General features: G+C 44.5%; 1 protein-coding gene across 2 annotated transcripts in view; it reads right to left on the minus strand.

Moving 5' to 3' along the window:
* The window catches only part of Ptx1 (pituitary homeobox homolog Ptx1), a 23,236-nt gene extending 11,368 nt beyond the window's left edge, over positions 1–11,868 (minus strand). The window contains exons 1-3 of one of the 2 annotated variants that reach the window (XM_026819540.1): positions 10,400–11,868; positions 3,691–3,882; positions 2,363–2,610 (exon numbers count right to left, since the gene is read on the minus strand). In XM_026819540.1, the coding sequence (XP_026675341.1) occupies positions 2,363–2,610; positions 3,691–3,882; positions 10,400–10,739 (780 nt within the window). In that variant the 5' untranslated portion in view covers positions 10,740–11,868. The remainder of the gene's footprint in view (positions 1–2,362; positions 2,611–3,690; positions 3,883–10,399) is intronic. The other variant, XM_026819541.1, reaches the window with a different exon arrangement.
* Positions 11,869–13,922: the final 2,054 nt, after the last annotated feature.

Consider the following 13,922-nt stretch of genomic DNA (forward strand, 5'->3'; position numbering starts at 1 on the left):
TTATTATTTGTACATTTGCCCAAAAGCAGTCAAAATTACTTCCTTGGGCAATCTAGTGTTAATAATTGCAGAGATGAAATACTTCGTTTTGCTATTTCATTGAAAATTGTAGATTAAGAATTATTGAAGTAGAAGTAAGAAGCATGACCGGCGAAACCTATTGGAATTTTCCTAAAAATATTTGTAAAATCTTCGGAACGATCGAAATATTTATCAGCCTTATCTACGTCCCTCGAAATCAAATGGATTCCAACTGTTTATCTCGCGAGATTCGCGGAGATCCGCGGACAAAACGGATAAACGTTTATCTGCTAGGATTAAATACGTTTAATTATGCGTAATTACGCGTAATTAATCCGGAATTAATCCGGGACAGCAACGGGGAACACGAATTCGGTGGACTACGTAAATTTAACCAACCGGAAGTTAGAATTTTAAGTAGAAATTTAAAGTTCATTACCCGGCTATTCCAAATGTGATTTATTAATTTTTTTAAACGACTGCCGAAGAATGTCTGAATGAGTAGACTGTAGAAAGTATGCGATTTTTAAATGATCAGATCTAAACAGATCTCTGTTACTCTTTGATTAAGTAAAATCAGTGACCACCGGTTCACTTTTTATGTCATTCCTTATTCACTTTACATCAAATTTCTTATCAACCCTGTATGAAAATCAATTATTTATTTTACATTACATTTCTTTATGAATCAAATATCACCCATTTTGATTTCGTGTTTTTGCATACCGCACAGTTACGTGTCCCTTGTGGATACATGAAAATCCGCGGTCCAACGATGAGAAACGAGCGAAGTCCCCTCCGTTCGGACAGCCTCGAGTAAAAATTGATACGTCTACTCGTCTACTGCGTAAGCTTACGACAACATCAGCTCATATCGATGTGCATGGATCATTGCACATACAAGAGGCTTCCGGCTTCCATACGCGAACGTCCTCGAGTGTTTAGTCGCGGTTGTTCCGCGATAGATCGGGGGAGAAATATTTGCGACGAACTTTTCAAGTCCGGCTGCTGTTTATGCATTAAGACGAACTTTTCGAATGATTCTCGCGCAACCGTTGTTTATACATACGCGTATCTTCATCCTCCTTGCGCCGTATATCCGGTTTGCGGTTCGATAGGGGCGGACAGCTACGTACTACATAGGGGTGAAATCGGGTGGCGCGGCTCGCGTGGAGGGTTGCGGGTCGAAAGAGGCAGGGCTTAGCGATGGTAAGCTCCCTGGATTTATGCGACCGCGGCGGTTGTCTGGCTCCGCCATTACACACGCCATCACACCGAAACTCTCTCTCTCTCTCTCTCTCCTTCTCTTTATGCACTGTGCTATACTACCGTTGTGAATTTTAACGTATCCCCGCGATTCCCGATGCGTATACGCATACAATATGTACAAATGTACAGTATTCGAAAGAGGTATCTGTGCATTTTCAGTCCGTTTCTAATCTGTCGTTAAAACATTTTTACCGACGTCGTATCGTACTTGAAACGTTCTGGGATATCCTGTACGTCAGCGTAAGTACATGTTTAGGGTCTCCCAGAAAAGAGTTAGATTTTGGAGGTGATTCCTAACAACAATTTCCTTTGGTAAATGCAAAGTGAGCCATGGTTTTTGAATTATTAACGAAAAACGCTAAAAACTTTAGGTCATAAGACCCAGCAATGAGGGCATGCACAGCAGTTTGTTTTCGGTTTACAATTATGAGTTCTGTAGAAATCACGATCGGCCAACAGACTGCGTTCAGAGATTCCCCGAATCGCAAGATTCTTAACCCCTTGCACTATTCGGAACCTCGGGAAAAGTCAGGCCAAACGCGGCTGCCTCGATTGTCGCGGTGAAAGGCGAACGGTGGAGCGCGCGTGCCGAAACTTGAGAACTATCAATTTCAAAACTTTTAAAAAATACTTTAATTATTACATAAGATGAAAACAATCCCATTCGAGATGTTCATACTTGGTCCAAAACTAAGACCACGAGTCAGACTCGTGATATTCATGTTCGGCCTGAAATGTCGAGTACGAGTCAGGCTCGTGATATTCATGTTTTGTCTGGAACTGAACAACTAGTCCGACTCGTGACATCCATGTTTGGCCTAAAATTTTCATCACGAGTCAGACTCGTCAAAATAGTGCAAGGGGTTAAACGGCTTACCCCGGGGACGAACGCACTTGCCTAAAACCAACATGGATTCATGGTCTATCGACATACAATATCGCAAAAGATCCGACAGCGGATCCTACGGTGTTTAACTCATAAATGAAGAGTGTGTCTCTTCATCGTTCGACGTTGCGTTTCAAATTATGACCTATTAGGAGTATCATTTAATGTAACGCATTTGTTACTCACCCTCACTCTGGGTTCAGGTAGTTTGATACAGACGCCGATCTCTTCTCTGAGGGTCATGTCCGGATACCTGTTCTTGGTAAAGGAGGCTTCTAAATAGTGTAGCTGGTGCGTCGTGAAATGAGTCCTCTGCCTTCGTGGCCTTTTCTTCTTCTCCCCGTCTTTGTCCTCGTTGGCAGCGTTTACCGCCGACAGAGAACCGTCGGAAGTCACCACGTTCATCTCGTGTTTAACATCGGGGGAGCCCACGTCTGTAATTAACAAAGATATCTCGTCACGTTTAACGATCGTTACACCGTCTAGAGTGGTGCATGCTGATATACAGGTGTCTACGCTTCCAATCGGTATCGCTATACTCTTTACTTTTTACTATAGTCTTTACTATTTCTCGAACCGTACGTTGTATAAAAAATTGTCTGTACCATACAGGCGAAACGAAATTGTATCGTATTTTGGTCTCTGTTTTCCCTGTTTGGTACTCGTCGCGAATGAAAGCGATCGAGTCCGTGAGTCTGTTCGGTCTAACTCCGCGGGTGATAGCGTAAACGACAGGTGTGAGAGAGAGAGAGAGAGAGAGAGAGAGAGAGAAAGAGAGAGAGAAAGCGCGTCTCACCCCTAGTTTCTTATTTCCCCTAAAAAATATCGACGGCTCGATGATCGATTACCCACTGTTCACACATTTTCCCTTTTCAAAGCATGTACCGCTATCGTTCACCTCTGATGTCGCCGCTAACTATGTGTATCTCTCGACTCGAGAGGACCCTAAACTATTTACAGAGCGACGCGTACATGTGTGCCCATAAACTTGCCCGTTTATTTAAGTTTTCACCGAAAAACATCTTGTAACACGAAGATATCGTCACTTATCAGCCGTGTATCGGCTCGTTCTACGCTCTGCCCAATCTGTTACAAAGATTTCGACTGCGTGTCGGACACGAAACGTGCGTGTCAGATCCATCAAAAATTTTCCGATAGGGGAACTTCTACACCTTCGTCGCGTCGTATTTAGTCAGAAATTAACTAGACGGACAGTGAACGAAGTACCATTCAAAGGGTTGCTCCAAAGAAACGACGTTCTCCAAGTATACGAGAAGTTCTTCCATGCTCTTTAAATGTCCATTGATCATTGGCCAAAATGTTGTTTTCTAAAAATTCCTGAAAATCGTCGTTTTCTCGGTTTAGCTTAAAAAAAAAAACATCGACGCTGCTCTCTAACTTTCAGTGCCTACTTAAGATTGGCACAGGGGTTTCCGATGTATTTTTAATTGGAATCGAGATATGGACGTTCGACAAGGGGGTCGTGGGTCGAATTGAGGCACAAGATAGCGTACCTTTTCTTAAATTGGATCTGGGAGCGGTGTTGGTCCGGGGTCTGGCCACCGGGAACCCGGCGCCGCCGCCACCACCGGAAGGGGTGCCGACGGGGGTGGTCGTAGGGGTGCTCGGGGTCACGGGCTGGCCGGTCAGGTCGAGGCGGGCCAAACCGCCGGTGACGTCCTCGCGGAAGTCGCCCTCCGCCCATACTGGAAATACACCAACAACAACCCTCTTGCAACCTCGTTTAAAACTCAACTAATTCATAACAGGGCAGGGTATTCTCATCTACGGGACTTCGGACCCTAAGTGTTACTCATGCGAAAGCATTCTCTCTCGGCTCGATTCTTCATGAGATATAATATTCACTGCTCGTTGCCATTATACAGGGTGTCCCAGAAAAAAATTGTTACAGCCGACGAGAGGTGATTCTGTAAGTGTTTCTGAACAACAGTTTCCTTTGCCAAAATGCAAAATGGTTTTTGAATTATTAACAAAAAACACTGACCAACAAGAGCGCGTGTAAGGCCCGCGCTTAGCCACTGGAGTGGACTCTGACTGTAACGCTCGGCCGTTGGTCAGCGCAGGCCTCTCGCGCGCTCTCATTGGTCACTGTTTTTCGTTAATAATTCAAAAACCATGGCTCACTTTTCTACCAAAGTAAATTGTAGTTCAAAATCACCCTTTTCCGGCTTTAACATTTTTTCCGGGACACCGTGTATTACACCGAATTATAACTAACCTTGCAAGGAAATGGTACGTGCTGATCTACCGAAAACCTACTTGTCATCCTAATTCCGTTTAGTCACGAATTTTAGTGTTACGAAATTTATTGTAAAACAAGTGGATCGTATTAAATAACTTTTCACCAAGATGAAAGGCATTCATCGGGAGCTGAAGAATACAAACGTTCCTCGCGGTCGATTATAACAGTTATAATAAATTCTAATGACACACCGTAACTTTCTGTGTACCACGCAATCTAATGCTGTGCACGTAAGTATAGTGTACTTGTCTTAGATTTATTATCATTCATCCTTGTCGGTACTCGCGACTGGGATCTCGCGAGAAGCGAGAGACAGAAAACAAACAAAAAAACGAAGAAGAGAAAGAGGAGGAGGAGGATTAGTGAAGACAGTAAAGGGAGTCGAGAATAACGCTCCGCCAACTGTGATATGTCAACGGTTATAGGCTGTAGCATATAGTTGGCAGTCAGCGAACCGAGGACGTAGTTAATCGTCCTATCGTTTAGCCACGGTTCGTTTAGGTCCTCGGCTCAGTTTATATTTGGTTTGGCCCACGGGGGTGGCGAGATAATACGAAAAAAACGTAAGAAGGTGCGGTTCGCAATTAGTCGCCTTGTAACTCGTCCCGATTTATTACCACACGTTTAGTAAGGAACGTGCCACTCATCGCTGGAACGCGGAATTTTATGCACCGAGTGTACAACGCGAGTCTCGACTCCATTCTTTCATCCCCTTAAATATTTTGGACAAGAACATGAGTATAATTGTTCTTCTTGAAACCGAATCATGACCATTTAAATGTATCGATTACCATTTTCTATGTTAAAATGAATAAGAATAAGCCTGACCGATGTTACAAGTGTCCTAACCTCTAATCTTTGGAACACGTGTAAAGATATTATTGGTTGCGTTAGCAGTTCGTGGAAGAGTACAATAACGAACAAGACCCCGAACCTAATCTATATAACGTACAAAGTTTGTTTGGTAAGGCCGAGTTCTGAGGGAAACCGAAAAGGGATTCTTATCGGTGGAGAACCGTTGGCAAATAACGCTTGAGAGACGGGCAACACGGATCCCGTTCCATACATTAGAGCATTCGCGATATGCTCACGGGGACTGTATTTTTCTGACGAAAATAAACTCCCAATGGTTCTACCGATTAATCATATAATTTATATATTAAAATGTTTGCACTCGCTTGAGCGTCACAGGCTTATCCAGGGTTCACAATTCTGTCACGATGGCTCTGCCTCGATTGGGCAATCCAATTACTGAGATAAAACGTGTGGGAAACCATATCGAAATACTTAATAAGACCAGAAAAAGAAGTAAACAGAGAATATTCGGAAGTAGCGAATGTGAAAGAACTGGAGAAGGGGAGTCGAGTCTAAGTAACTGGGATAACTACGAAATTTATTAGTTTTCCCGGTGGCACGTAGGCTTATTTTATGGGGGGAGAATAAGAAGAAGGAGAAGAAGAAGGCACCGAGCATCGAGCGCACGTCGACGAGGAATATTTCAGAGACAGAGAGAACTGTTTCGTCTCTCGAGTTTTTATACGCCGACCAGGCCTCGATGCATGCATGTATTAATGGAATCGTTAATCCTGAAGGATTTACCTCAGCGCGGCTACATGCGTACCGTTCGAGAAAAAGGAGGATTAGAACGTGCATACACACGTATATCTATAGGGTGGGCCACGTAGAAAATATGTGTACATACAGGGTCAGCTAATCGTTTAAAATTATGCACTATCGATGATTCTACCGTGAAGCCCGACAAGAGTTTAAGAATGTAAAGTTATATGTATACTTAAACGATGCTAGCATGTTGAATTTGTTATTATACATTCCTATTACTATTAAAAAGCTAAAATTATAGTGATTTCAAATTTTTCATAGGTAATAGTATCATCTACAACTTTTATTCGAACCATTTGTCGAAATTCTGCAAAAAAAAAATTTTCCATTTTTCTGAGATTTTTCTAAGGAGTACCCCTTCAAATTCTTCGAAATTTTCGTTTTTTGCCAATAACTCTCAAACCGTTGGAGATACGGGAAAATTGCATCAGACCTTTCTTGTAGAGGACGACGAGATCTATAATTTCCATGTAAAAACTTTTCGCTAACATCAATAGTTTACGAGTAATTTGCGAAAAACTGTTTTTTAGTTTTTCGTCAATAACTCGCTAAATATTGATGCTAGCGAAAAGTTCTTATACAGAAATTGTAGATCTCGTCGTCCTCTACAAGAATGGTCCNTTGTGATTGACTTTGAGTATTTTGTATTCAGTATGACCAATACATCCTTAACTCGCCAAAATATAATATTCATTCAATGAATCGAATCGTCAAGTGTTTCGTTTCTTCTCGCGAAGGAAAGCACATGTGTACAATTTTCAGTGACGGTGCGAACATAGTAAGTATAATAGAACGAGCAGCATAAATAAAATCGCATACCGTGGGTGGTCAGTGGAGCATAGAGCATTATTATACTTATGTATTATATCATGCACGTCATAACGTAAGTCAAGTATGAAGAGGGTTACTCGTATACATAGGGTGGAAACGTGGTTGTACACTTATCGCTTCTACAAGTAACGAAGCAGCTGCGAACTCCCATGAAAATCTCGCGGAATTAGTCATATATCGAATTCTCCTACCGTTCGGTCCTCGCAATACGACAAAAGACGTTCTTAATTAGTTTCATCAGACGTACGGACGAAAAATCGGAAATGTCAATATTTTTTATCGTTCTACTCACGCCGTTCTCATAAAAACTGGGACGCGCATAGATCAGAGGGCAGGTTTCCATGTCTGTGAGTACGTGTTTCGCGAACTGTTCACACGGTCTCCCCGAGGAGAACGAGAAGAACTAACCGCACGTATTTCCGTCTCCTTGCCTCCATTTCCTTCGGAAAACCAAAATGTGTCACGTACGCGTTCTGCATGTATAGATGCATCTAACCATGAGTTCCGAGGTGCCGTTAGTCAAACGAAAAACGAGACGAACCCCCGCGCGGGGGTAATTACAACGCGTGTATATTTTTAAATGGCCACCCTTCGAACATAGAAACGATGTATGATTTATGCGAGCTAAAGAAGAAGCGTAGATTATTTTTTTCGACAATCGCATAAAAAGCAGACAGTGAGAGTCCGGGAAGGACAGAGCGTACAAAGTTACTTAAAGGGAGACAGTATAAAAAAGAAAAAGAAAGGATGAGAGAGAGAGAGAGTGGGGGGAAGTGGCGTGAACACCTGTGAGACCTAAGCTGTTAGGTTTTAAACGGGCCTAACGCCTAATCTCTTCTTCTTCTGGTGGCTAATCCTTGGCTTCCTTAGGAAGTCGTTTGTTACCCGGAGACGACTAACTGCTACGGCTACCCACTATAGGGAGACAGATTTCTTATTTAGTATAAGTATAAAAATACAACCGTGACAGATTCAGAAATAAAATCAATGTATTTAGCATTCTTTGCTGGTTCTAGTTTCTCAGTATAATCTTCAGAGGGAGCAGGTAAAAATAAAACGTGATTATCAGACGATTTCTACAACAATTAATTAATTATCGAAAACGAGTTGAATAATTTGTTGAAGAAGCCTTGAGAACGTTGAGAAACTGTTAATCGTTACGAGGAGGAACAGTGTACATAAGTATAGATAGAAGTAGGAGTCAGCTATTAAACGAGATAAAGAGATAAGAATGTTTCTTTTTTTTCAGAGATTCTAGATATTGGAATAGCATTACTCGTACGCTGGTGGCAGGTGTTGCGTAGGAGAGTTCAGTTTCGTCTTGACGTTAGGCCGAAGGAGCAAAACCGGAAACCCAAAACTACATATTGAAATACGATACAGCCACTGGCTACTGTAATACATCTTTCCAGAGTAGGTTAACACCAGTTCGAACTTCCTTTACGAGAAATCCTTTAAGAGAGTCCTTACTGAGAAGCAAAAAAGGATCGAGTATCACCTCGAGAACAAGTCTTATGTGGATTTCAAATAAATATGAGAGCAACGATAAACGACCATAACCTAATTTAACATATTCTCGTTATCACGGAAATGTATTTTAGTTGTTTTCTAAATTTTGTTATCTAGATATTCTGGGATAGTAGGAGGAAAATCAGATCGTTTGTATGTTGATCCCCGGGGATTAGGGGATCACCTCGGTGATCGAGAGGATCGAGAGGATTTGGGAAGATCGAAGGAATCGAGAAAATTCAGGAAGTAAGAGAGAAAAGCCAAATTTTTAATAGGGTGGATCACAGAACGAATTAACTCTGTCCCATTTTCTTCCGGTTAGATGAAAAAAAGTATCTCTCGATCTGCCGATTAAACCAATGGAAACGATGAAGTACTGCCACGATGGATCATTTCGAATTATTATAAGACTCGCGATCTTCGTTTCGATCTCCATTTGCCTCGCCCTATATTTTCTTAAAAAAAGAAATATGGTCACCGTAAACATGAGAGTTAACGAAGAATAGGATCTGTCTAAATGTGAATGAGTTAGCTGTCCAAAGGGGTTTTATCTATAGGCCTTCCCGTCTCCGTTCCCTAACGTCTCTGGGGATAGTTATCCGGCGGGCAACCGAGCAATTTGTCAACACCATTAGTTATTTAGCTCGGCCCTAGCTAAGAAGGGCCAAAGGGTGGATTGACTTTCGCGCATCTGCCGCATTTCTGCCAAAGGGATAGACATCGTCACACTTCCGATACCGGCGTTGTCCCATAATAAAAGGGTAGTTAGTCACCGCAGGGGGTAGCTCCCTCATTATACCCACCGTATGCCACCTTGTTTACCAAACGTTTCCCAAATCTTTTCAAGAACGGAGACAAATCATTGACTTCGCAATATAATAATTGATGCACTGCCCGAGTTTCAATTTTCATTCAGCCACACCTTCATTCTCTGGTCTATCGTAAATACACTCTCGATAAATATGAAATTTTCAAACTGTACCCCTGATCTGTACATACGTACAGACTATGCACACCTGTTTTTTGTGATTAATTAACTCGAACGGGTTAACTGGATTTAAGTCGAGGTGTTAGAGCGTTGGGTGCTTATCCCGGATAAGTCTGACTTATCCAGGCTAATGCCGATCTTATTCCAACTAGATCTCGTTTATAGCATCCCGATTATACATACACACAGAGTTCACTTTCGTTTCTGATTTAATCTTCGACCCGTGTCGTCGAACGTTTGTAGCAATTCATTAAACCAGAATACCTTGATGGAAAAAATGTGGAAATTTCGCGTATACGATGACTATTTTTTTTAAGAATGTAAAGAAGGGGTTGAAAAATTGTTTCCTCATTAAGAGAATTTCGCATTGAACGTCCTTTTAAACAGAGGATGTAACGACGGTTATGTACCAGACGTATGCACAAGAAGTTTGCCAGGGCGTTGATAAAAAGTCAACATAATTCGTTTTATGATTGATAGTCAAATGGATCGTAAAAATTGAAAAGTAACGTTTCGTAGATAGGTATCAAGATAATGTTGCGAACGACACGAATAATGGCGCCTTATCAGTAGAGTTATTCGCCTAAACGTAGTAATTTTATCTTTATTAGATGGCTGGCGCTCTTGACGAAAAATCAACAGGCAATATTTCTTTCCTTATCACTCAGAAACGTTTCTCGCCAACATCGCGATAAACGTTAAATAATTACGATTTGCGCGTTACGCCTGGTTTGTTAATTTCATTGGTTATCAATCGCGTTGGAATTGTACCGCCTCATAAAAATGCGACCACTCATTTCCGTAATATCCATCTACTTTATTATACGTTTTGTGACGAATTTTAGGTTGTCATACTCGTGGCGACGGAGGTGAAAAGCTAATTTCTAGGGCGCGAGCCATCTCGGCTAGGTAGACGGCATAATTTTAGATGTTCAACGTCTCGTTGGTCGCCAAGGAACGGCGAAAGGGTCGAGGGGGTTGAAGGAGCTCTGAATCTTAACCGACTCACCACGTTTAAGCTTCTCCAACGGCTCGTGCAATTGCATACTGCCGGTTACTCCGACCCCGACTCCGGTCTCGTGATGACCTCCGGTCGCGTGGTGCCCTCCGCTACTGCCGCTGTTCAAACCGAGGTGGCCGCTCGAAGGATGCAAATGATGGATCCCGCTGTGCAAATGATGCTCGCCGTGGATACCCATGGCGTTGTGGTGGATCAGTCCACTGGTCCCGTTGTTCCCGGGCATCAGATCTTGCAGGCAAAGGTCGCTGGCGCCCGTGGCGAGTTCCAGGCCGTTGCCAGTGCCGTCGCCGTTGTTCGCGCGGTCCATCGTTTGCAGGAACACGGATGGCATAGTTCTCCGATTCCAACGGCCACAGTGTTCGGATATCGAGTTCAACAGGCTTGCAACTTATCTCGAAACCGGTGTCTCAAACGATTCTTCCCTCGGGTGTCTCGACGACGGGTCAACGTGCACCGTTTAACAGTGTGCGAAAGAACGGTTTCACCAGCATCGCAAACGATCTTCGAGCTAGTATTCAAAAAACGTTTTCGATCGATTTATTTAAAAACATTCCCGCTTTATGTTATACTCTCGGCTGAGCCTTCGCTCGCAACCTCAACAGCGACGGCCGTCGGATACCAGCGACTCCGTCGAATCACGATTCCTCGCGCAGAAACGAAGATTTCGTACGATTATATCGATTCATCCTAACGACATTTCATTTATTTCCCTTGAAAGTAGTTGGCGTTTGATCGATCTCGTCAATTCGTCACGCATCACGTTAAGCTGTTCCGTTTCGAAGTAACTTCCGTCGTCATCCGATGATCCCTCTTCTCTTCTTTCACGAAGCGAAGATCTCGACTCGATCAGCGACGCTCAAATAAATCACGACAGGACACAACGCAAGTTTTTCCTTCTTTACGAATTGACACTTGTAAAAAAGATGTAAGGAAAATCTCGTAGGAACTTCACTTGTTTCCAACGAATGAAAGAAAAGACGCACCTGGGCACTGGCAGACGTACTTAACTGTGACACCACTGTTGCTCGATTTCAGAGGAATCACTCTAAATCTCTGTTTGAATAATCTCTGTTACCTTCACCGTACGTGTATACCGGGTACAGTCGATGCTCTCACTACGATCTCTCACCATAGTCGGTCGAACCTCTTCGCCACAGCCTCTGGCGGACTCGGAACTCGTCCGAACTCACTCGACTCGCGGTAACCGTCGCTCGCGACCGGTCGAATCACTGAAACTCTTTGGAGATCGGCGCGGATCGTTCATCCTCCGTTTATGCAGATCTGCCCGCGCGCGGCAGCTTTCCCGATCATCCCGCGTGCACTTAAACTGAAAACTCTCGGAAGACGGGTTTTTCGCCCCCGACGCGAAGGGTTAAGGTCAAGGATTCTTAACCGGAAGTCTGCGCTGCGAATTCGCGCGAACCGGAAGCCGGCGGGAAGGATTAGCCGTAGGCCGGGCAAGGGCTTAAGCTAACGTAAGTCGGCGGTAATCTCTCGGAAAGCTCGGGCCCGTACGGAGAGAGGCCGCGATGGGTGACTGGGTGAGACCCTCGCCGTGGCACCCATCGCTCTCCCCAACCCCCACTCCGGGCAGCGATACTGATAATACTATAGGTACCGGCGATCCCCCACCACTGTGCCCGTTGGTACGCTTGATAACGCTATAGGCACCCTGTCCTCCACCACCCATTCGTTCCCCACGCGGAGCCGCGAGAGGTGGACCACTCCGGAGCAACCGGTCCCTACTCTCTCTTATGTACGCGTCATCCAGTGTACATGGTCCGTTCTATGTGTACCACCGTCCACACTTTGAACCCGTAACCCCGCGTTTCCCTCCGCGATGCTCTCCAGTCTTCACGAAGCTGCGCGGCCGTCCCCACTTTCTTTCGGACAGGTAAGCCTTCGGCTCCCCGTGTAAAAGCTCTCCGGCACGACGACGACGACGACTCGCGTGTCGCAGTATCCAAACGCGACGCGTGCATCGCGGAATAAAAATTTTCAACCACGAAACCGTCCATCCTTCTCGAAACTCGAGAGATCGCTGTCCGACTCGTACAAGATCGATCGTATCTGAACTTCGGTTTTCGTAACGAGCACCGACGATCTCGTAGGAGGTACGCGACCATCGATGTGTGAAACGAGTCTAAGGAACAACGAGCGTACTGTACGCGACGTTCCCCTCGTTCTGACCGCTATCCCACTCTGGAAGACATCCCGCAGGTACTCGTAAAGAGGGGAGGGACACTGGACTCTGTGCTGTCGTCGTAGACGTGGCAACACGGGACCTCCGAACGAGATCACCCGTTGTCCGGCATCGAAATCAGGATTCGATCCTAGACTCTCAAGAATCATGAACTCGAATCAGGAGATGCGCACTGACGAGCTCAACTTCGACTCCAGTACGGCATTTTTTATGGACCTCGCGTCCCTCTTGAGATACGATCCTGACGCGCATACCGTCGTATCATTTTATACGCCGACACCGTGATTTTCAGCTGTCTCGCGTTGTAAACCAACTTCCCCTCGCTGTACACTCTCGCACATACGACAGGCGGCACGATACACCTAAAGTATCTGCGTGTTACTATCCCCGCTCTGTCCCATGGTAGGTGCGGGTGGTCCCCACTCCGTCCCAGTGTACGTATACCCACGCTCGATCCCCCGTAGTATACGTACACAGACATGGGGTGGTCCCCTGCTCCCACACACCGAACGACGTGTACGTGTGTACACGCGTACCGATCGGAGCAGTGGGTGGCGAGTTCGCCTTACACAGAGTTCTATACATGGGAGGATCCTCCGGTTTTCAACCCTCCCCTAGGCTTCCCCTCACCTGGCTTTCTACCTTATGTACGATATACGTGCGCGTTCCCTCTCGAAGACCAGAGGGAGCGTTCTCTCTTCAGCTTTCGCGGCTACGTGGTACCTCTCCACCCCCACTGTTACTTACCGTAGTAGACGGGAAAACAGCCTCTCTTCGGGGCGTGGAGCTGAATCCAGCCCGGCCCATGTCATCAGCTTACATGTACGTATTTATCCATGTATGTACCCAGCCTTCCGTGTGTTATGTACTTACTTACTCTTCTTCGGATTGTCTACGCTCTTTTCTCTGTTTTCCGCGAGACCTCGTCTAGCTCGGTAGTTGAAACCCGAGTTTATACACATACTTCGTTCCCTTCTCGTTTCTTGACGTTTGTCACTCGCCGTGTTTAAAACACCGTCCATACGAAATTCCCGAAAAAATAGGACCCGCTCGCATCGGCGAAATGTCTTATATCTACGAGATCGTCGATTTTATATTTAAACAGCATCCGTATGAAATCTCGTGCAAAAACGAATGCTGAAAGAAAACAGCAGGTCGTATAGGCAGATAATATACCCAGTAAGCAAGAAATGTTTAATCAACATGCTTAAAATATTGACTTCATGTAAATTTTGTAAATGTTGCGATATAATGTTTCATACATGTTTCTGAAATATTATGTAATAACGTTATTTTGCAAATATTTTTCAA

Source organism: Ceratina calcarata, unplaced genomic scaffold (assembly GCF_001652005.2).
Source record: "Ceratina calcarata isolate Rehan_Ccalc_2016 unplaced genomic scaffold, ASM165200v1 scaffold153.2, whole genome shotgun sequence".
Lineage (NCBI taxonomy): Eukaryota > Metazoa > Arthropoda > Insecta > Hymenoptera > Apidae > Ceratina > Ceratina calcarata.